The sequence below is a fragment of the Erpetoichthys calabaricus genome, chromosome 6, assembly GCF_900747795.2.
Source record: "Erpetoichthys calabaricus chromosome 6, fErpCal1.3, whole genome shotgun sequence".
Classification (NCBI taxonomy): Eukaryota; Metazoa; Chordata; class Cladistia; order Polypteriformes; family Polypteridae; genus Erpetoichthys; species Erpetoichthys calabaricus.
Genome location: NC_041399.2, coordinates 209,634,051 through 209,657,432, shown reverse-complemented (window position 1 = coordinate 209,657,432; position 23,382 = coordinate 209,634,051). Strand labels below are relative to the sequence as shown.

The 23,382-nt window shown below is 38.0% G+C and overlaps 1 protein-coding gene across 4 annotated transcripts in view; it reads left to right on the top strand.

The window, feature by feature from the left end:
- Nucleotides 1–23,382, top strand: part of fam49bb (family with sequence similarity 49 member Bb) — a 166,955-nt gene that overhangs the window by 117,526 nt on the left and 26,047 nt on the right. For 2 of the 4 annotated variants that reach the window (XM_028804399.2, XM_028804398.2), the window contains exons 3-4: nucleotides 632–670; nucleotides 23,212–23,294. In XM_028804399.2, coding sequence (XP_028660232.1) covers nucleotides 23,222–23,294 — 73 coding nt within the window. In that variant the 5' untranslated portion in view covers nucleotides 632–670; nucleotides 23,212–23,221. Of the gene's footprint in view, nucleotides 1–631; nucleotides 671–17,640; nucleotides 17,724–23,211; nucleotides 23,295–23,382 lie in introns of all 4 variants that reach the window. The other 2 variants (XM_028804401.2, XM_028804402.2) reach the window with 2 other exon arrangements.

Below are 23,382 nucleotides of genomic sequence, written 5' to 3'. Positions count from 1 at the left end.
CATTTTGAAGCAATTTCTCATTCCTTTTTTCTATGTGATTATTTAAATAGGCTGCCAAGAGTTTGTTTTTGCTCTGTGTGAAACTATCTATTAGGACACTTGGCCTGTTTGTCTTTGACTTATCCTTAAATGTTACTGCCTAGAAAAGAGAACAGCATTTTCAACATCAACTTGTAAAAGTTTGTTTCTTTGAAGTGTCTTTAACAAAGAGACAACGTGCAGTTTATATTTTCAGTTAGACAAATTCAAAGGTTACAGTAAGTCGCAGTAAATGTTGTACCCCATTTGAGAATCGAGTGACACATTCTGTGTGGTTTAATGACAACATAAAAGTACTGGTGACAGTTAGTCTAGAGGTGACAGAAGCTTAATAGTGACTGAAATTCATCAGTTGAATCATGTCACCTGAAAAAAAGTATGTTCATTTTATTGTTTTGAATTGCCGAAGTTTTGTGAGCAGTTTTTGAACTTGACTTGAATAAACACCTGCTACTGCATGCACTTGATTTTATAAAAATAATAATAGAGTTGCCACTTTGTGTCATACTATTTTAAGTTTTATCAAAAAAATTTCATGTCTTTTTATTCCTTCTGTATACTAAATAATGTTTGTGTGTATTTTGTTTTCCAGCTTCACAGTCTGCTGAACACCGTGCAACTCTGGTCATAGGTAAGTGTATAAAGAAATGTCCGCATACTGTTTTTTCCTCATTGTACATATACTAAACAGATATGTTCATGATTAATTGAAAATAAAATTTCACCGCACCAGCATATTAACTCATCCATTTTTCTAATTGAATGGTTTTGTTTCATTAGAAGGTGTTGGCAGTTTATGGCAAAGAAAACTCTGTCATTTTTCTATGGAGAGTGTACTGTCCTTCATCTTTGTGCTCATGGTAATGCTTACTAAACCCAGAGATGTAGTTAATTAACAAATATTTGTTTTATTTTGTTGTACACTGGCATTCTCAGTAGAGTGGAAACAAAAGTCAAAAAATTTTGTGAATATTTTTTGAGGACTTTGAGTTTTTAATGTATATTTATTTATTTTTTTAATTTAAGAAATAAGCATATAAGTCCTTGTTTTCTTGATTTTAGTAGTGGGAATTTGTGTATTGAGCTGCTCAATTTTGTGAAGAATGACAAACTTATTATGTATATTGTAAGAAGAAGAGGACTCAATAAGAACTGAAGAAACAAAACACAATTAAGAGCATTAAAGAAACACCTTTTTAGATGGGAGTCTGGTTCTGACTGACTTGAAGATGGCGGAGCTTCTGGTTATGTGTACTTCCGGCAGGAATAGGCGGATTCAGGTGGACGAACACCAGAAGTGACATTGGAGGTGGAAAAGGCTTTATCATACAGCACCAAGCCCTGGCGAAGTGGAAAATTACCATCACCAAAGCCCCTAAACTGTCCCTTTTGCATGTCCGCAGAGATATAATATTTCAGCTAAATAGCCTTCATCGAATGTATTACACGCATAATCTTTTGAAAGCTATGCAGTCGAAATGAGTCTTTTCAGTTTGTTTTCTGCATGGTAATAACCTTTACATGTTCTCTCCTTTTTTATTTTTATGTGTATGTGATAGTCATGGATACTTGATTTTACCTGAAATCAGAAATCCTTTAAATCTGTAACTGTTTTAAATCTGCGTACCCAGCTTTTGCTGCTACATTCCCGAGTTTAAACTTTTGTGTTGAGTACACAGTACTATGAAATTGTTGCTTATTTGTCTCCCACGACCAGTGATAATACTGGAATACCAAAACAGACAGCAAATACAATATCATATCAGGTCTCACCAGGCTGTTATCAATATGAGCAGCATGACAAGAACATTAAAATAGTTCTTGAGTCCAACAGTGACTATGTAATGGCTAAGGTCTTAATAACTATTTGCCTTCTTAGGATAGCATGTGTTATGTCCTGAAGAGAGGGGAAACTGTACCAGTAATACTTCCATCACCCCCTGTATTGCTTTGTGTGCCTTGACTAGTCAGATGCCATTTTGGGATGTTACATAGCCAGTGAGGCAGACTCCTCTCTGCACCTGTAGATGTTAGTGAGAATAGTTGAAGACATCTTGACTTCCTGCAGATGTCTGAGGAAATAAAAATACACTAGCCAACCCGTGGCGTACCATACGCCACATAATCAGGCCGCTTATTTAATGATTTTTAAGCACAGGGAAAAAATTAACATTTGAAAAATCCGTAATTTAATAAACCACCAAGAAAACAGGAGGAGAGGGGAAGGACGCCCATTACGCCCCGTCCGTCATGCTAGTCTGCTGATTTCTCGTTCAGTATGAACTGCCTGCTCATGTTCCCACCCCCAACTCGTCACCTGAGTCGTTTTCCTGTTTGCACAGTCGATATGCACATGTGAGTCACGTAGACTTTTCATTGTTGTTTGCGGTTCTGGCCGCTTTTTCGCGTACTGAGTTGTTCGGGAGTCACAGTTGAGAAACACTTTTTTAATGTCTTTTAAGCACAGGGGAAAAAAATGAACATATGGCCCGTGCTGCTGCTTTGCAGTAAGGAGACAGTGGAAGAATGTGCGTTCGCTTCCCGGTTCCTCCCTGTGTGGATAGCAAATTATCCGCGACAAACAAACTGTTTTACACGCTGCATACCAATCCGTGGCATAGTATATGCCGCATAATCACGACGCTTTTTAAATGTTTTTTAAGCAGAGGGAAAAAAATGAACATTTGCAAAATCCGTAACGCGCATTCATCTCGGATTATTACATCCTGACTAATCTGCTACATGGCTGCGTTTGAAAAACCGACTTATCCCTGATGAGTTTCACCGGCATTAATGATTAGGAATCTGGTTGGAACAAAACCCTGCAGCCACAGGGGTTGACCAGGACTGATTTTGGAAACACTGCTGAACACAGACGAAACCGACTCAGGTGAGGAGTTGGGGCGGGCAAAGTAGTTGCAGCTATTGATTATTCAGTGTTGTTTGCCTGGGTGTCTGATCTGCGTTGACTGACATGGCTATTTTCTGCGTATCCCATGGTTGTCTTCCGGCAGTGTGAATGCCTCGAGAGACAGGGCGTCCTTGTGTGGTGAGTTGTTGCAATTTGTGACCACGTCACCGAAGTTATTCCAATGCTGGCAAACAAAGCCAACAGCCATGTTGCGAAGTTTGAGAGCAACAGTTTCGTCAATAACATTTTTCCAAAAAAACCTGACTGATAGGCAGGTTTTCGATGGGGGACGCGGTCTGGTGTCGTAACCGAAAAGAATAATGAAAAGTCAACGTGGCTCAGAGGTGCATGTGGACTCATAGCACAGACAAAAGGGACTAACTGGGTGGTCGGTGAGTTTTTGCGTCCGGGCACATGAGCAGGCAGTGTGAATGCCTAGAGAGCGAGGGTAGACGCGGTACAGGGAAAAAGGAGTGTTGGTGGGCGGGTAAACGTCTTCCGTGTTCCTGCAGGACCATCTAAAAAGACGCATGTTTGTCACGGATGCAAATTGCTGTATGTAGCGTGTAAAAAAGTTTGCTAAGTGAAAAGTCAACGTGGCTCAGAGGTGCATGTGTACTGTAGCCCAGACGAACATAAATGACGGCGTTTTTTCCCAGTCGTCGCGTCCGAGTTGGTGGGCGTAGCTCTGCGAGTTGTCGTCGTATCCAATGGTCTTAGAGTTGGTGGGTGTGGCTCCTTCCTGCGTGCGCCATGGGTAGCTTACTTATCGGCGGCTTAGTGAATCCACACCCCTTCCGGCATGCTTTCCATGGGTGGCTACCTGTCTTCCGGCTTAGTGAATTATATATATAGATTTGAATTTTCTTGATGTTAGCCAGAATTAGTTGCATCCATTTCAGGTTGTCAGTGATGATTACCCCAAGAAATTTAAGCTGCTCAGCCTCTCCACCAATGCAGATGTGAGCGGAGTTTCCCTTCTACTTGTTGCAGTCTATGGTCAGAAGGTTGTGTTTGCTGATATTAAAATAGAGTGTGTTTCAGGTCTACTATAGTACTGTCATCAGCAAACATAATGAAGGAGTTGGTCTGTAGCCAGTCATGTGATCAAGGAGTATACCAAGGGTCTCAGTGCACGTCACTGGAGGTGTTCGTGTTGACTTGCACAATAAATTAACATGTAAACACAAGTGCACATTGTACAGTTAAAATAGGTGATTTTTATAGTCTCTCTTAATATTAAGATCAACCTGTACCATATCTGTATACTTTAGTGAGTGAGCTACTGTCTGTAATTTCTAAAACAGCTGAGTCATTTTTAGATATATATATATATATATATAATGTGTGTGTGTGTGTATGTCTTGTATATAAATCCACATCGTTGGACCACCCTCAGCCAAAATTTGCGCAGCACCCTCATTTGATAAGGAGACCATAGACTATATATCGACCCAAGTTTTTAACCTGATACATCAATATGTTAGGGTAAAAACTAAACCTAGTGTATCGTTCATTGACTGCGTTTCACTGGGAGAAGAGATTATGCAAAAGAGGGGCGCATCACAAATGAGTGTCTGACCTCGTGAACAATACCAGCGACTACTTCCGTGGATGGACACTTAAAAATGAGGCATTCACCTTGTCTGGAAAAATACACAAGTGTGTTTGCTTCATACAGAAAGGTGTGAAAGCAAAGAGCAGCTTTGCTAAAGCTTCTGTCCTTCCTGGTGAAGGTCATGGGTTGGACAGGTCTGTCTATCCTCAGAAGCCTCCTCCAGCTCTTCTTCAGAAACACTCAAGATGCTTCCAGGAGCATCTAGTTATATATACATTCTAGTATGTCCTGGGTCTGACTGTCTTGACTTCTCCGAATTCGCCACATCTTTTATGTCTCCCAAAGGAGATTTCCAGGGTGTATCCTAATTACATGTTCAAACCATTTCAACTTACACGTGTCAATCTGGAGAAGCCGCAGTTCTGAAGTTCTCCAGTATTATAGAGCTGCTTATTCTGTAAGAGAGTCAGATCAACACCTTACACCGGAACCTCATTGTGCTTGCAGAAGGGATATAGGCTGGCCAGTAAATCATCTGCTTTATCCATGGACATAGCTCCTACCTCACCACCAGTCACTGCACCAATCAGCATTCAATCTCATTCTCTCCACTACCTTAACTTTGTAAACAACACTCTACTTTACAGTACTCTCACTTCTCTTGTTTAGGGCAGCGGCTAACCTCTTATCTAAAGGGAGCAAACCACTGTTTTCTGAATGAGGTCCATGACTGTATGTTTGAAAGGGTTAATTCTCACCACAATCACATCATATGTGGCAATGTCATCTACAAACGGTAGAAATAAAGTACTTAGGTTCTGAAACTGGATAACCTCCAAATCTTGACTGTGCCTTAATAATCAGTCCATAAAAATCATGGAATGATTAATTAAATTTAAATATGTTGAGGTGATGCACTCCTACAGATACTTGGAAGACCATATCAATGACAGGTTGGACTGGACTCGGAGCACAGAGAAACTATAGAAAAAAACGGACACAGAAGGCTTTTCTGCCTTGGGAGACTGTGTTCATTTAATGTGGGAAGAGACATCCTGCACATCTTCTGTATCTCCGTGATTGCCAAGTGCAGTTTTTTGCTCTGTGTGATGCTGGGCTTTTGACATCACTTCAAGAGAGGGCCCACTGAATCAACAGGCTAATTAAATAGGCAGGCTCAGTTATGGGATGCACTTTGGACCCACTAGAGGTATTGGAGGAGGAGGGAATTGTAATAAAACTGAGTGCCATTATGAACAATTCTGCACATCCTTTCTCTGACACACTGACACTAAGGACTTTCAGCTACCACATTATTCAGCAAAAGTGTATCAAGAAACGTGACTGGGGCTCCTTTATACCAACAGCAATATGCCTGTATAATGCCTCACTGTGACTGCCAAATACGTTTCTTTTCTTTCTTTATAAATTTTCTTCATTTAAGTCATTATGGTGTGTGTGTGTTTAACCCTAGTGTCTGTGTTTGTTTATCTATCTATGTATTTATCTAAATCCCCTGGGGATTGGTAAAGTTGTATCAATTGATGAAAATATTTAGTTTTAAATTTTAAATATTCTATTAAAATAATTCTGTGTTTTAATTATAAAATGTAATATTACATTTAACTGGATAATGACTTTTTTATCCTCCTATTATAAGGCTTCTCAACCACCATTCATGCTAAACATCTGCATGAAGAGAACCTGACGTGTTTCTTGCGTATATGGTGTGACGTTGTACTTAGTGTTGTGGTATTGCATTTATTATCTGTTTTTATTTCTTTTCTGTTGCTGATTGTGCTGCTGTCACAAGTCTGTGGGAGAAAACGGAGTAAGATTTTATTTTTTCCCTGCAGCAAATCTGTATCCATTAATGTGAAAATAAATACAATGCTCTTATCAACCCCAGAGTATTGAATGTAAATATGGCAGTGTATGGAAACAACATTTTGTTCTGTTGCTGCTGATCTTTAATCATTCTCATACCAGAACAGTAAATTTTGGTTCAGAATAAATCTGAGACCCAAGCAGAACCAAAACTAATGTTTTGTGTGTGAGGAGTAGTGCCAGAGTAGCCAGCTGTTAATGTACTACTACTTCTGCTTGGTTTTAACAAAATCTTATTCACAGTTCAGTCTCATTTTAAAAAACTGTTATATTTAAAGGTTATAAAGTTGCATAACAATATTTTAATTTGTTTTAATGTCATTTTAGGAATATCCTTTTGGAATTTCATTCTAGTAACCTCTACATCTGCCTCTCTTCATCATTTGAAGAGCAGTTATTGCTGCCAGCAGTCATTAAATTGATGTGGCTGAGACATCAGAAGGATTAATATCAAAGCCTAAGGGACAATTGCTGGTAGAAGTGGATTTTTCGTTGTGTTTTTGGATTTATTTATTCATTCATTGATGTAATTTATACAGTATTTCAGTAGAGGTCACTGTTATCCCGCTATTAAAACAAAGAGCAGGGTGGCATCCTCTCAGGATACATATGTCGTGTATGTTTCAGATGTGTATCAGACTTGACATTTCTTGGGATTATTTTAGAATCTGGTTAGAAGATTGGGCTGCACTGAAGGGAGGAAAGTAGATGACATTTTGAATTCATTTGTGCCTGTTTTGTACAGTTATCCCAAAGAAATGCAGCAACATAGCATTACACGGCAGGTAGTGAGAGCAGTATATTAGTACTCAGAGGTTTGCTTTTATATTTTGGTCTTCTGTGATTATACAGTGCGGGCTTGTATCAAATCTTGATACCAGAGAAATATGAAAGGGCTTCATTCATATTGTTAGAATTTTCAGAAACTTTGAAATGTTTTACTGGATTCAGCAGAGCACCCAGTAAAACTAGAGTGTGCACACTATTCTAAACTTATTTATTAAATATTGCCTGTTAGGTTTGTGGTTAACTTAGCTTATCTTAAGTGCAAGCACTTTCAAGGCTTATACACCCCAACATTGCGTCTTTAACCCTTCCTACTTTTTTCTACATACAACATGGGAGTAATGCTAACTTATTCCTTCTTACTTTCCTACATTCCTGTAGCCAAAATATCCCATTGATAATATTCACTCATCAATCAAAAGAATTTTTGTTGTGTTAGGTTATTGTCTTTTTCACATTTGTATTTTTCAGCCTGTAATTTCAATGTAAATTGACACAAGTACAATCCATTAATGATATAAAGCAGCCCCAAATCTTAATTTCTAATTTCAATTTTCAATCTAAATAACATGTTCAGATACTTTTTTCCATTCCTTGCTTATTCTGTTTCAACAACCAGCTTTTAAGTTGTATAATATTCAAATATATGCAGCTCCATTGCTGTAATCCTTAATTGTTCAGAAAAATTAAGTGACAAGTGCAACATTGGCAGTGGGTAAATTGCAGTGATTTCATTGCACACATTTAAAGTAAGCAGCATGTGTACTCGTCCATGTACCATAAAAGAGACCTCATCAGACAGGTAAACAATTAAATGTCATTTTTCCCTGGAGTTGTATTAAACTGGACAACCCTGCATATGCAGACACACAGACATTTTAGAATGGGTGTGACCCAAATTTACACTCAGTTGCAGACAGTAAATACTGGAAGATTTCTCAATCGTTATTACATCCTGTTTGAGTCATTTATTTCTTTCATTTTAATAAGTGTGCGGACACTTACAATACTTAAATGTCTTCTGAGGGAGTTGCATCAAAAATCATTACTGATCAGGGAGTAGTGGGCACAGAACAATCATTGTCAGCAACTGAGAATGTCTTCCCTGCCTTTACAGAATTTCGCAGATAGCCTTGAGCTACTCATACCATCTGTGAATTTCCCCTTGGGATTAATAAAGTATCTATCTATCTATCTACCTATCTATCTACCTACCTACCTACCTACCTATCTACTTGTACTAAATCTCTGCCACATAATATGCCCTGCTCTGGGTTGATCTCTGCCACATAATATGCCCTGCTCTGGGTTGAATGTGGTAGCATTTTTTTCTGTAAATACTAACATATTATTAACTTACCAAACTATACACAAATGTTACACTTGAAATTCATTTTGTACTCAGCAGCTATAGCAAAAACATATCATCACTAGGGTAAAAGTGAGAGTATAGTGCTAGAAATGTTTATTTGAAGCACATTCTCAGGCTTGGTGAGTTCATTGAATTGGCCAGTTTTATATTAAGTAACTTTTCTGTTTAAAATCGGCAAAATCCAGAAATATCATGAGGTGCATTCTTAATTATTTGTTCAACATAGTAGTATTTATCTATTTTTGACTTACTGTATTAAAGGAAAGAAAAGGTCAATGTTAATAGTTGGATTAACCCAGTATTGTAAATAATCAATTTGGCTTCTACCTGTTCCATAGTTCTTGTTTACTGAGGGGATCTAAGCCGAGCGCCCACCTTTCAGAATATTTTATTGTCTCAATTAGGTGAGAGAGAAAGAGAAAGAAATAAAGCTTTACTTGTCCCCAGGAGGAAATGTGTTTTTTTACAGAAGCTCTTTAAATAAATAGACATAATTAGATGTGTGTGTGTGTATGTGTGTATATATAATAATGGTTTTAACATATACCAGAATTACTAAAATTGGGAGTCCCAGTCCCAGCAAGGTATTATACAAGCATGTTGCTGTTTTTATAAATGAGGCCCCGTCACGTTTCCTGACAAACCTCTGCTTTAATAATTTGTTTGCTGAAAGTCTTTATTGTTGGTGTGTCACGGGAAAGATGTGCAGCATTGGTTGTAATGGCAGTCAATTCTGCTTTCATTCTCCCCTCCAACACTACCTCCAGGGGTCCAGAGCATGTCCCATAGCTGAGTCTGCCCTTTTAATTGACTTGTTAATTCTGGCGGCATCTCTTGAAGTGTTATCAGCCCAGCACACCACAGTGCAGAAAACTGCACTCGCATTAATGCTCCATTTTACCACATATAACCATTCTTCTGGTCCTTTCCTCTCTTTCTCATGCCTTTGTCTGGCAGAAGTTATTTTCCTAGCAGCTAAATTAGAACTGACCTGTTCCTGAAAAATATATGGGGTATGAGTGTTAATGTAACTAATCACATTTATATAGCACTTACTGGTTGGTTGACCTTGTTACCCATTTTTATTGCTTAATTTGTCAAGCAGTAGTGGGTTTGTCTTCTATCTGTTTGAGGTTTCGTTTCAATGAAAAAAATAATACTGTTGGAATATTTGAGCAAATGTCCTTTAGGTTTTGAAATTATTTTTTTTTCCTTCATTTGCCATGTACAATTTGTTGTATTAGGAATTTTCACATACCCCAACTTTTTAGTTTTTTAGTTCAGAGTGTTGGGTCAGCTATTTGTGCAACCCCCCTGGAGCAATTGCAGGTTAAGAGTCTTGCTCACTGCCAGGATTCGAACGAGCAACCTTCAAGTTACCAGTCCAGATCCTTTAGCCAGTTAGCCACCACTCTGCCACCAATTATAACCTCACTGATTCCCAAAGTTTCAGGCAAATTACCTATAGTCTCAATTTAACAGCTTTGCTTTGTTAATGCCATCTATATTTCACTTCCTGACCCAAAACTCTGTTGTTATATCTGTAAAAATGAAGGGATACTTCATTACGTTTACGGTAGATACTAATGTACTGATTCATAAATATCTGTTGATTTAATAGATAAGATCACGACATACACATACAGTATGAAGTTCTAGAGTGTACATGCTAGTGTACTACTTGGTGTATAATAATAATAATAAATCTTATTTATATAGTGCCTGTCCCATGCTCAGGGCATAGTAATAAACACAATAATGTATAATCGTAAGCACTTCAAATATATTTAAGAGTTTCTTTGCACCTTTGAATAATGAATAACCAGCACCACACTGAAGTCGCAAGAGACAGCAAACCTATTTTAGTTTATTAAATGGTTTCAGATATTCACTTTGGTTAGAAAATAAATTGGCAGGTCAGGGAAAATGAAGATGCCTTCAAGTCCTTTATAAGAAACATTTCTCTGTTTTCTGCTTGTCAGATTCTGACATTTTACTACAGCATCATTCAGCTCTGTAAGATTATAATAAGCACTCTACACTAATTTGCAATGACATTTTTATCGGTGAATCTAGGTCATGTTTAAAATCTTGTATTCCAGTAACCTATATATGTATTTGAAGATAGCTCAGCTGAGTTGCATTATGGGGCAAGTATGCCTAGTTTTATTTAAGAACAACGCATCATGTGAAATTTTAATCTTGTTTCATTTTATTTTTAAATTATCCACAGGCTTTATTGTATGCTGTTCTTGTGATATTTTTATATTATATACGCAATTTTAAATGTAAGTAATTTAATCAGTGTATGCTCATTAGCAGTCAAACTATGAATATGTAGATTTTAGATAAGTAGAACTTTATTTGTCCCTAAGGGATAATTTATGTAAAGAGCTTCTGTAAAAAGTCATAATAATATAGTAATATAGAGTAAAGGAATCATAAGGACAAAAACAAGGGTTTGAGATGGCCACCCTGTATACAGTTGTACTTGAAAGTTTGTGAACCCTTTAGAATTTTCTATATTTCTGCATAAATATGACCTAAAACATCATCAGATTTTCACTTAAGTCCTAAAAGTAGATAAAGAGAAACCAGTTAAACAAATGAGACAAAAATATTATACTTGGTCATTTATTTATTGAAGAAAATGATCGAATATTACATACTTGTGAGTGGCAAAAGTATGTGAACCTCTAGGATTAGCAGTTAGTTTGAAGGTGAAATTCGAGTCCAGTGTTTTCAATCAATGGGATGACAATCAGGTGTGAGTGGGCACCCTGTGTTATTTAAAGAACAGGGATCTATCAAAGTCTGCTCTTCACTTCACTTGTGGAAGTGTATCATGGCACAAAAAAAAGGAGATTTCTGAGCACCTCAGAAAAAGAGTTGTTGATGCTCATCAGGCTGGAAAAGGTTATAAAACTATCTGTAAAGAGTTTGGACTCCACCAATCCACAGTCAGACAGATTGTGTACAAATGGAGGAAATTCAAGACCATTGTTACCCTCCCCAGGAGTGGTCGACCAACAAAGATCACTCCAAGAGCATGACGTGTAATAGTCGGCGAGGTCACAAAGGAGCCCAGGGTAACTTCTAAGCAACTGAAGGCCTCTCTCACATTGCCTAATGTTCATGTTCATGAGTCCACCATCAGGAGAACACTGAACAACAATGGTGTGCATGGCAGGGTTGCAAGGAGAAAGCCACTGCTCACCAAAAAAAACATTGCTGCTCGTCTGCAGTTTGCTGAAGATCACGTGAACAAACCAGAAGGCTATGGGAAGAATGTTTTGTGGACGGATGAGACCAAAATAGAAATTTTTGGTTTAAATGAAATGAGTTCTGTTTGGAGAAAGGAAAACACTGCTTTCCAGCATAAGAACCTTATCCCATCTGTGAAACATGGTGGTGGTAGTATCATGGCTTGGGCCTGTTTTCCTGGATATGGGCCAGGACGGCTTGCCTTCATTGATGTAACAATGAATTCTGAATTATATCAGAGAATTCTAAAGGAAAATGTCAGGACATCTGTCCATGAATTGAATCTCAAGAGAAGGTGGGTCATGCAGCAAGACGACGACTCTAAACACACAAGTCGTTCTACCAAAGAATGGTCAAAGAAGAATAAAGTTAATGTTTTGGAATGGCCAAGTCAAAGTCCTGACCTTAATCCAATCGAAATGTTGTGGATGGACCTGAAGCGAGCAGTTAATGTGAGGAAACCCACCAACATCCCAGAGTTGAAGCTGTTCTCTACGGAGGAATAAGCTAAAATTCCTCCAAGCCGGTGTGCAGGACTGATCAACAGTCACAGGAAACGTTTAGTTGCAGTTATTGCTGCAAAGGGGGGTCACACCAGATACTGAAAGCAAAGGTTCACATACTTATGCCTCTCACAAATATGTAATATTCGATCATTTTCCTTAATAAATAAATGACCAAGTGTCATATTTTTATCTCATTTGTTTAACTGGTTTCTCTTTATCTACTTTTAGGACTTGAGTGAAAATCTGATGATGTTTTAGGTCATATTTATGCAGAAATATAGAAAATTCTAAAGGGTTCACAAACTTTCAAGCATAACTAACTGTACTTGAAAATCAATCAATGAAAGTACAAAAATGTCTTTTCAGACCGAGCTCAACACAGAACTGAATTGTAACAGACAAGATGGAAGTTAAATATGGTCAGGAGAGTCGGGACCAGCCGTGAGGTGATCATGCAGGACTTCCTTCTGATGGTCTGCAAAGGAGGAAAAAGAGAAAGTGTTAGTTGACAGCGCCAACCCTTGTTCCAGTGGATAAAAAGTTATTCAGGCCCGTCTTCCAATTACACATGTGTGACAATATATATATATATATTCACACACACACCTCAGAATGATTACAAAGGAACAAAAATTAAAAAAAGAAGGAAAACTTCTGACTTGGCAGTGCCAGTCACAATGAGGCATTCTGCAGTCTATTGCAAAGAACAAAGAAGCCTCCTGTAGCGTTTTGTGACATGCTTGTGCTGAATAATTCATTGGCTGACATTCTTCAGTTTTAGTGTGCCAGCGAGGTGATGTGCAGCATTGTTCATAATAACATTCAGTTTTGTCTTCATTCGATCCTTTGCTACTATTTATACGGGGTCTAGAATGTGTCCCATACCTAATCCTGCCCTTTTAATTAACTTATTGATTCTGTTGCCCTCTCTTGAAGTGATGTTACCTGCCTAGCACACCACAGAGTAGAAAATCACACTGGCCACCAGAGTTGTAGAAGATGTGATTGATGTCACTCCCCCCACATTATAATAATTCAGTCTCTTATGGAAAGAGCCTGATCTGCCCTTTCTTATATAGTTCCTCTGTCTTCCAAGACCTGTCTAACCTGTCATTGATGTGGACACCCAAGTACTTGTAGGAATGCACTACCTCCACATCCACCAGACATAGAAGCCCTTTAGTACGATGAAATTGAATAGCAAGTTCCTTGCTGTTGCTGATGTTAAGTTGCAGATTATTCTCTTTTCACCAAGGAAGAAAGTTCTCCTCTCCTCTGTCTCATCTTCCTTATCAATACACCCCATAAGTGCAGAATCATCTGAGAATTTCTGCAAGTGCCATGACCTTCTGTTATATTTATAATCGGAGGTGTACAGAGTGAGGAGAAAAGGAGAGGAGTCCTTGAATCTCACAAACTGCAGTCTGTGGACACCGTAGGCTCATCCACCTGCATATCTCTGAGCTGATGACTGGATGGTATTGAAGGCACTGGAGAAATTGAAAAAATGAATCTTCACAATACTGTCAGCTTTGTCCAGCCTTGTGGAACAGATAGATAATTGCAACCTCCATTACCAACTGCTGTGGGTACAGGTGGTCTACCACAAGAGGTCTTCATGATATACAGTTATGTACCTCAGTTACAGATAGGATGTTATTCTTTGTACTGTATTACTGTGTGCCAGTTACAATTAAGGCCAGTCACCATACTACTAACACCACCACCAGCTGTCTGGGAAAACATATTAAACAAATATGAGACTATCACTCGCATACAAGGAGCCTCAGTACTTAGCATGTCTAAATAAATGGCCAAGTCCTGCTAATGTGTACACTCAAAGATAAGAGAAACAAGTAAATATTTAGTAATGCAGTTCACACATTCTGGGATAATAGGTGCCCACAGAAACTAGTTAAAATTGTAAATTAAATTTAAAAAATAAAGATTATTCTGAAGTTTAGTGCCTTCTAAGGTCATTTTATCTTTTTCTCCTATTGAATTTACAACTCTTGACATGGCACCCACAATCCTTGTGATGGTTAAGCTCAGTAAAACACTTGTATACCATTTCAGGGATGATCAATAGATTCTGATTTATTAAGAGAAACATCAGTAAAACCAAACGCGTTTCAATTTTGCTACGTTATCTCTGTGAATGCATTTACACTTGTTATAACATTCACAGTGCTTTTCTGTGCCATTGAAACAAAATATTTTGTCTTGCTTATGCAGCCACTGCTGAATAGCTGATTTGACGTCTTTGTTGTTGGCGTAGTGTGTCCAATTGAGATTGCCCTTTCCAGATTGGAGAACAGGAAGTACAAATATGGGTCCATGTCTTGAACCAGCCCGTCTGGAATCAGCAAACATACTATGATCAAAGTGATTTAGAAAATGCATTTGGCAGATTTGTTCAATAACTAAGCATTTTCACTCTGGCTACTTCAAAGTTCAAACATATGATTGACAGTGTGGTGTAACAGGCTGTATGCATTAATGAGTAGGTAGGTATGTAGACAGATAGAACTTTATTTTTCCTCCGGGGGAAATTTGGCTTTTTACAGGAGCTCTTTATGCAAATAAATAAATTAGATTGGATAAATGTTATTAATCCCATGGGAAAATTAATTGCATAGATATGGGTAGAGAGATAGATATACACACACACTGTGGTCTGATCACACACTAGAATGACTAAACGGGAAGAAAAGTAAAAAGAAAGCGAATTTCTGACTTGGTGGTCATAGTAAGGCACTATACAGGCAGTCTGGTTATACCGTTGGTATAAAGAAGCCCAGTCGTATTTCTTGACACACTTTGAATAATTTGTTGGCTGAAAGTCCTGTGTTGGTGTGTCACAGAGAAAGGATGTGTGCTTTGTTCATAATGGCACTCAGTTTTGTCTTCATTCTCTCCTCTACTTCTACCCCCAGGGGGGGGTCCAGAGAGTGTTTTTAGGTGGACCTAATAAAATGGACACTGAGTATACATATTCTATTTTGTTGTGTTTTGTTTTCATGATTATTCCATTTTAGAAATACATTTTTATTGCAAATATTTGAGAAAGTTAATACTTTGAGGAGAGAGTATTATTTGTGAACTGCCAATATATTCACCCAGGCATGAATGTTGAAAAGGAAACATCTCTGACCAGATGAACAATGAGCTCCTGAAAAAGTGGATACAGAGAGTCTGTCATATTAGTGCAAAAAGACAACAAAATAATTGAACTAAGTATTGTGGAGGCATATCGGATACACTGTTTAATAACATTGACAATGTACATCATCCTTTTTTGGTGGTTGCCTATACAGTGTACTGGAGATTGGCAAACAACTCTCCTGTAGTGCTGCATGGTTTCCCGGTGAAGTTTCCATTTTTCCTTGGTTGTACAGCAGTAGGTGAGTTAGTACCACATTGGGATTGGGTTTAGATTGTGAAAGAATATACTGCATATTATGCTAAGGCAGGGGTGTCAAATTCCGATCCTGGAGGACCACAATAGCTACAGCGTTTTTTTTTTTCTTTTTTTCAAACCACTTTCCAAAATTAGTAAGCAATTAATGCAGCCTTCACTGCTTAAATATTAACTGACTTGCATCTAATGATTTCCAGCCTGCCCGGGGTTTGTTTCCTGCCTTGCACCCTGTGTTGACTGAGATTGGCTCCAGCAGACCCCCATGATCCTGTAGTTAGAATATAGCAGGTTAGATAATGGGTTGATGGATGGATTTCCAGCAAACAATAATATGTTAAGCAAAGACCAGCTCCCTTGATCCCATTTGCACCTGTGTGTCCATTAAACAATGTATGTTTCAATAAAATATTTGAAAGGAAGAAAGTGAAGGACTGAGAAGTATTCATCTGCCCTGGCTCACACAAAATGTTGATGGTTCTCTCAGGAAAAAGAAAGTTAACAGCTTTGGAAATGCCTTGTTTGGCAGAATGGGAACACTAAGAAGTCATAGAATAAAATAACATACCTTAATTAACAGCAAGAACTGGATTCTAATCAAGAAATTGTATGTGGTGAAAACTGGACTGTCCAGGATCCATGTTTCAGACCCTTGAGTTAGATGGTCATCTTTTGGCTCACTCTGCATCTCGTTATTGTTTGGCTGCTGGTTAAGGGGACAAAAAAAACAAGAATTCTGAATCTTAATTGTTACTTATTTGCTTTTTATGGGGAAAAGGTGTTAAGTTAGCAAATGTAATTGAATGCCAATGAAGGCAAGGTGGCTCAAATGAAAACCTGAAACACTGCCGCCCTTGCTTCAGAGTCTAGTTTGACACCCCTATGTAGTATGGGGTTCTCATAAAAAACTAAACTTTTAAAGTGTTCTTTTAATCTCCATCCTGCAAATTTTTAATTCTGTTTTTATTTTTAATTAATCTCATTTTGTATATTTGGTTGACATTTTTACTAAAAATGTAGTTTTTTGGGTTTTTTTGTAACTTTAAATTTATTCAGGTTAGATGCATTATAATATTCTAAGCTGCTTTTCATTATTTACAATTATAATTTTCAGGGTGCTTTTATTAACACTTTAAAATGTATACATGCGATCAGATTGTTGATTTGTTGAAAACACTAATTATAATTATTTTGTTTGAATTGACTAGACCATAAAACTTTTGCTTCTTGTTTGGAATTTTGTTTTTGTTTTTTTGTTTGTTTTTTTTTTTTTTTATATATATAAGTTCACAGCACAGCCGTTATTACCCTGAACAGAAGTAATACAAATTGTATCAGTTTATAGCATAAAAAAGTCTAATTTATCTTTAGCATGGATTGAAAAATGTATTTACGTCTTTCATTTTATGAAACCTACTCCATTGAAATTCATTTTTTAAGCTCCCCAGTGTGTGTTACTTTAAAGCTAGTTGAATCTTTATCTATATATTATGTAATGGTTATATTTAATTGTATTTTTAACAGGTTTTGTGATCTTCATGTTTGTGGCTGTAGTTTTTTTTTTTACCACAAATGGTTCCTCTTTCAGGAATTGAGCATATTGTTCCTCAGAATGAACGTGAAGTGGGCATCTAAAAAGACATCCCTTTCCTCTTCCATTTATCTTAAATTTACCAGAGTTCAAAATCTTAGAATAATGCTGTTGACACTTGCCGTAGACTGCTTTTGTTTTAGCAGTGTTTCTTTAATTGGATTGTTGTTCACCGTATGCTTTTGCCATACAATTTATTAAAAAAAAAACACACACACACACAGTGATACAGAAACAGGCTCCCCCCTGAAGTCCTCAAAGGGCTTCGCTTATAGTGCTCCAGAATTAAAAGATGTTTTTATTTTTAGGTTTGCTGGAATGGGTAATCTCATTAAGGTGCTAACCAGGGATATAGACCACAATGCTGCCAAGTTTTTCTTGGATTTTGAAAGTAAGTTTTGTCTGTGCTCTAACAGCTGGTGATTTAATTTACATTTCATATGATTATGCAAAAAAGAAAATTCGTTGACCATTCCAGCCCAAACTGATCAGAATGGAATGCTTCTCAGAAGCTATCGCCAGTTATGCAGGTTGCATGTGCTCTGTGTCCAACACTTGTGTTTAATTAATAAACATGAAGTAATTTCAGCTTTCTTTCTATTCCACTCCTCTGAATCCATGTTTGTCTGGTGGCCAGTATTACAGAGAAACCATTTTTATGACATACTTTAACTAGAGATGACATGAAGAAAGTGCATATCATTTAAAATAGCAAAAAAAACACCTAACCAAAGTGACTTATTATTTAAGTTTATCTGGCTGATAGGTACAAATATTCAGTTAAGTTCATTGTTATATGTTTCACAGTCTATAATACATGCTCGGAATGCTTACACGTTTATTTGTATTTCGATGAACTGTGAAAGTATACATTTGCATTCATAAATGCACAAATTACATTTCAAACCCAATAAATAAAATATAATTAATGTCAGTTGTTAACATAAGCAAATTTGATATTTTTTAATAAGGAACAACACTTTGTGCCACCCTCATCCAGAATAAAATACCAAAAACGTTGTCCTTTATCAAAACAAAGATGATTAGGATGGTTTCACTGCAAGAGAACCAACTGCAACAAATCAGCCAGCAGTACAGTGCATAATTACCTAAAAAGCCAACCTGCCCATCTCCTAAATCCTTTTAATCTGTCTAGCGATATACTTGGGCATAGTGCCATCTGTCTAATCTTTAAATTTCTGATTCCTGGCTCCAAGACCTTCTTATCTTAGGGTTGTTTTTATACTCCATCTTGGAGTTACTTCCATGGCAGTCCCCAGAATCACTTCTGGGCTTAGAAGTGTAACCCAGAAAGTCATGCAGATTTACAGAATTTACAGATATTCCTCTGCACCCGCTGAGCTCCTGTCATTCTTAAATGTCTAATCCCCCAATACTTCAAAAGTAGTCCCTGCATCAAAATTGGCATGTTTGCACTCCAGCATCCTTGGCGTAATTATTTCAGAACACTTAATAAAGGTTTCCTCTCCTGGTGGCTTACTCAAATTATTACTATCATGAACTCCGCTTGGGCATACCCAACTCACTATTTTGTCGCTGTTTTTTTCCCCTTTTAGCCTTGATAGCCTGGTACCCAGACACACAATGTGAAGTTCGTTACCATAATAATGAAAATATGGCCAATAAACAAGGAAGGAGACTAAAATAAAAACTCCAGTCAATAACATTTCTGGACAGTCAGTAATACCAGTAAAGGACACAATTCTGCTGATTATTCCAGCACGCCATTCTTCAGTCCAGGTTGTTCCTCTTTATCACAGACTAATAAATGAATCCCATTTATTGTTGAATCCCAAAGCTCCTTGAAGTCTACAGTATTCTGTGTCTTTCCATGGGCGTTAGGCGTATGTTGCTGATGCTGCTGAACTCTTTTGACACAGCAGAATATTGTGAAGAGAAACAAAGTTGAAGAGGACCAGTAACACATTTATGTACAAGTGACTAATTCACAAAGCTGCAATATGAACGTTAGATATCTTTTCCAGCAATTTTCAGTTGTAGCCTCCATTTATAAAATCTTAGCGGGTCGGAGGCAGTTGACAGTGCACTCCCCTGAGGACTATGCCTAGTGTGACATACCAAGCAACTCCCTCTGACAAAATGACACTGGTTTGATTTTTGTCTCTAGATGTAGTGGAGGGTGCATGAGAGCAGTCAACTCATGAATGCTCACCCAGAAGTACATTATGTATAATGCAGCGATGAGGAATAAGGAACAATAGTGTTTTGGAGAGCACAGATAGAATAGAAGCTCGTCTTTATGATGTCTTTGTTTTGCTTACCATGACAAAATGGATGAAAGATAAAAAGGGATGTGATTGTGGTTAAACTCCCCCTACCTATTAACCCTTCTTAGAGCCCTGGTTGCATCAGGCAGCAGTCTATTGGCTGTCAGAAAGAGGGGTGAGCGCAACTGTGCTGGAAAGTTGGCACTCAGTTGCTAAATGCGACATGCCCAACTATTTTCAGTTATGTAAACTGACATGTTTTGGTGATGAGTTCAGCAGTGGCAGTTGGCAAATCTGACACATCCTACAACGAGAAGTCAAAGTATTATTGCACCACTTAATCAGTAAAGGGCAGTGTTGCTGTATTTGATCTTACTTATATAAAATGTGAGCCATGCCTGCTGGGTTTTGAACCTTAATTCATTATTGATGCTGAATAAGAATTTTTACACTAAAAACCTCCCCTTGAGCCCCTTTTTTCTGATTTGATATACTATGTTAGTCCCTGTGGGAAAGTTATGTTTTGTCATGACCTTTGAGGTATAGAGTACAGAGTCAGCCATTGTATAGCACCCCTGGATCCATTTTCGGGGTGAACGGCCTTGTTCAAGGGTGCGACGGAGGAAGATCCTTCCTAGCAGCAACAGGATTTGAATCAGAAACCGTCAAGATATCAACAGAGAGCCACCCCTGAGATATGATTTATCATTTTTCACCCAGAGTTGTTGCTCTCCATTAGGATAGTCATGATAATAAAATTTGCATCTCCATTATAATACTTTGAAACATATCAATATTAGATACAATTGTCAAAGCCATAGATGTTTGCAAAATAGAAGAAAAAAAAAACCTGCAGCAGTAACTCGATTCCTCTTGAATGAGTGCATTTGTTCAAACGCCTCTCAGACTGTCATGCATTCAAAAGTAAATTAAAAGGCAAAAAAAGAAGTGTAGTCATCTGTAAACATTGGCAATAGTTTAGAAATTAAGATTAATAAAAAATGTTGTTGAAAGGGTAGTGCACGGGTTCAAAAGCCTCTGACTTCGCCACATTTACAATTCAGTAGGCAGTAGTACAAGTAAAGTATTACAGTCTTCTGGATTCTATGCAGTGCTTTCCAAACTTTGTCCGTGGTGACCCACTTGAAGACTTCAAAATTCTGCTGGACTCCCTAACATGATAGGCAGGGAAACCATGGAAGTGTATGTTTTATGTATCTTTGTATACGTTCATGGTTGTCAAGAAACAAATTATCATTTGTGACCAGCAGGGCCCGTTAAAGAGTCCCAAACCCCTCACACAACTACAGGTCCGGATGCAAATACTGTGCTTTTATTTACAATATTGTGTATTATTTACAGGTGACCTTCGCCCTGTGCCATAGTGGCTTCCTCACACTCCAATACGGGGTAAAGTAACAATTATCCTACACTCTCTCCCGACTCAAGACTCTATTAGCCCAAGTGGACGGCTCTCCTTTAATTCCGGACCAGGATGCACTCCCGGTGCCTAATCATTTGCATCCGGGAAGTACTTCCAGGTCAGGCAGGACTAGAGTGGTGCTTCTGTCATCACTATACATGAGCTCCTCCTGGCAGCCCAAACCATAATTCACATACTGCCCTGCAGGTGTCTATACTGGGGCTTGCCAAACGAGCAGGGGGCACATTAATAATAATTCTTTGCATTTATATAGCGCTTTTCTCACTACTCAAAGCGCTCAGCAATTGCAGGTTAAGGGCCTTGCTTAAGGGCCCAACAGAGCAGAGTCTCTATTGGCATTTTACAGGATTCGAACCGGCAACCTTCCGATTGCCAGTGCAGATCCTTAGCCTCAGAGCCACCACTACATTGTTAATAGTAGGCAGTCACCCTCTGTGCTGTCCATTCCAGGTGCTGCTTAGTGGCTGTTAGGACACCAGCCCCGCTGTATCGTCCTTCTACATCCTGGTCATTACATTGAAAGGATATATTGTCGCTCCTTTCACTGACCTTTAGTTTTCAAAGGTCTCCTGGCCGTGGTCCATTCTGGCCGGGATATCCCTCATACTTTATTATTACTACTATAATTTTTATTTTATTCAGCTTATATCATATTTACATGTTGCATTTTTAGTAAATTTAATGTATTAATAATAGAACACAGTATTCACAATAGTTCGGTTAACAAAAAAACAACTCCTTCTGAAAAGTGCCGTTTTTCTATACTCTCTAAACTAAGTTTAGTGTCAACCTTCAAAGAAAGAGCACTCTGTCAAAGTGAAAATAACACATAAAACATCCATAAACTAAAAATGTTGACTCCCGGAATAAACAGCAGAAGAAGAAGCTGCGTGTGCACCTTACTGGCATAGCATGCGTTGAATCAAATGGGGAAGTGACAATCTAAGGTATTGAGCACAAGTTCAAAAGGACAATTTTGTTTGAAGGCTGCAGTTTTCGTTACTAATTTTGAACTGCTGCACAATGAGTGAGAGGATGCAGGGTTGCTTCTCTGTGTCGGGGAGCAGTGTGCGCGTCTGTGTCCAGTCTCGCTTTTCAAAATTTCAGAATCTATTTTTTTTTTTTTTTTTTTTTAAATAAATTGACTTTTTTTGACAATGCTACTCATGAAATTAACCATCTGTGTTAAGAGTTTCACCTTCCTCTGTTAGAAGGGCAAAAACTCAATACATGTGCAGTGATCATTAGCAGCACTCAATTCTATAATTTGCACTTTGTTACTTGACTAGGTTTATAGCTAGCAAACAATTGGGGCCTGCAAAAGACCAATTATAATGCAGTGGTAACATCGGATAAGTGCTTAATTTAGTGTACCTGTGCAGAGTAAAGCACATCATAAACTCAATCCCACATGTTTTAGTGTCTGTGGAGTTTATCATTGTGTCAGTGATGGAGTTGTACCATTTTCGGTAAAATTTAGCAAAAGACTCTGACACTTGCGCAGGATTGGATTAGCTTTAATGACTGGGCATGAGAACTGCTTTTTAAAGTTTATAGTAGCGCATGGTTAAAGAATTTGACTCACCATCAGCAGGTCTGCTTTCACTCGATAGCATTGCCTAATATACTGTCAAATTTAGATTTCAGTAGAGGCTGCAGTGTCAGCATTCACAATGCTCTGACTTTCACTATGGTTAGTCTTAAAGCTAGGGCACAAATGTCCTTTGCATTGCTCGGACTGTATGTTCTGATGAATGTGGAAGTACATTGAAAACTACAAGCTCACCAGTTCAGTCCAAACGACTGCATCACACAAAGGCAAATAAGTTTCTCAGTGTGCAGTCAACATTTCCCATCATTCAGTTATAGCTCTGAGGCCATCGTTACACACCATCTATAAATCAGGTGTTTGTTCTTTTGGATAAAATTTTCCCTTAAAAAAAAAAAAAAAAAATGGATTGTTTCTGTAGACTGGTCACCATGAAGCATTCCGTGTCACTTGGTGATTCTACTTGATGGAAACTGCTTCTGGCCATGCATCTGCCACTGAAATCCACATTGGACGCCAGAAGTAGATAACTTTGGTACTTTTTCACCTTGCTTTTTTTTTCCTTCTTGGGATAAACAAGGGAATGTTCTTTCATATAAAGGGGAATTCTCTCTTTTTTTCTCTCTTGTCTTGGCAGGTACATTATCATGGGAAACCTTCTTAAAGTATTGACTTGCACAGACCTTGAACAGGGACCAAATTTTTTCCTTGATTTTGAAAGTGAGATTTAATGATTTTCATTTTCACCCTGTTATCCTTGCTGGCATGTGCTTTTACATCCTTTGTGATTTTTGTGATGTCTCTTGCA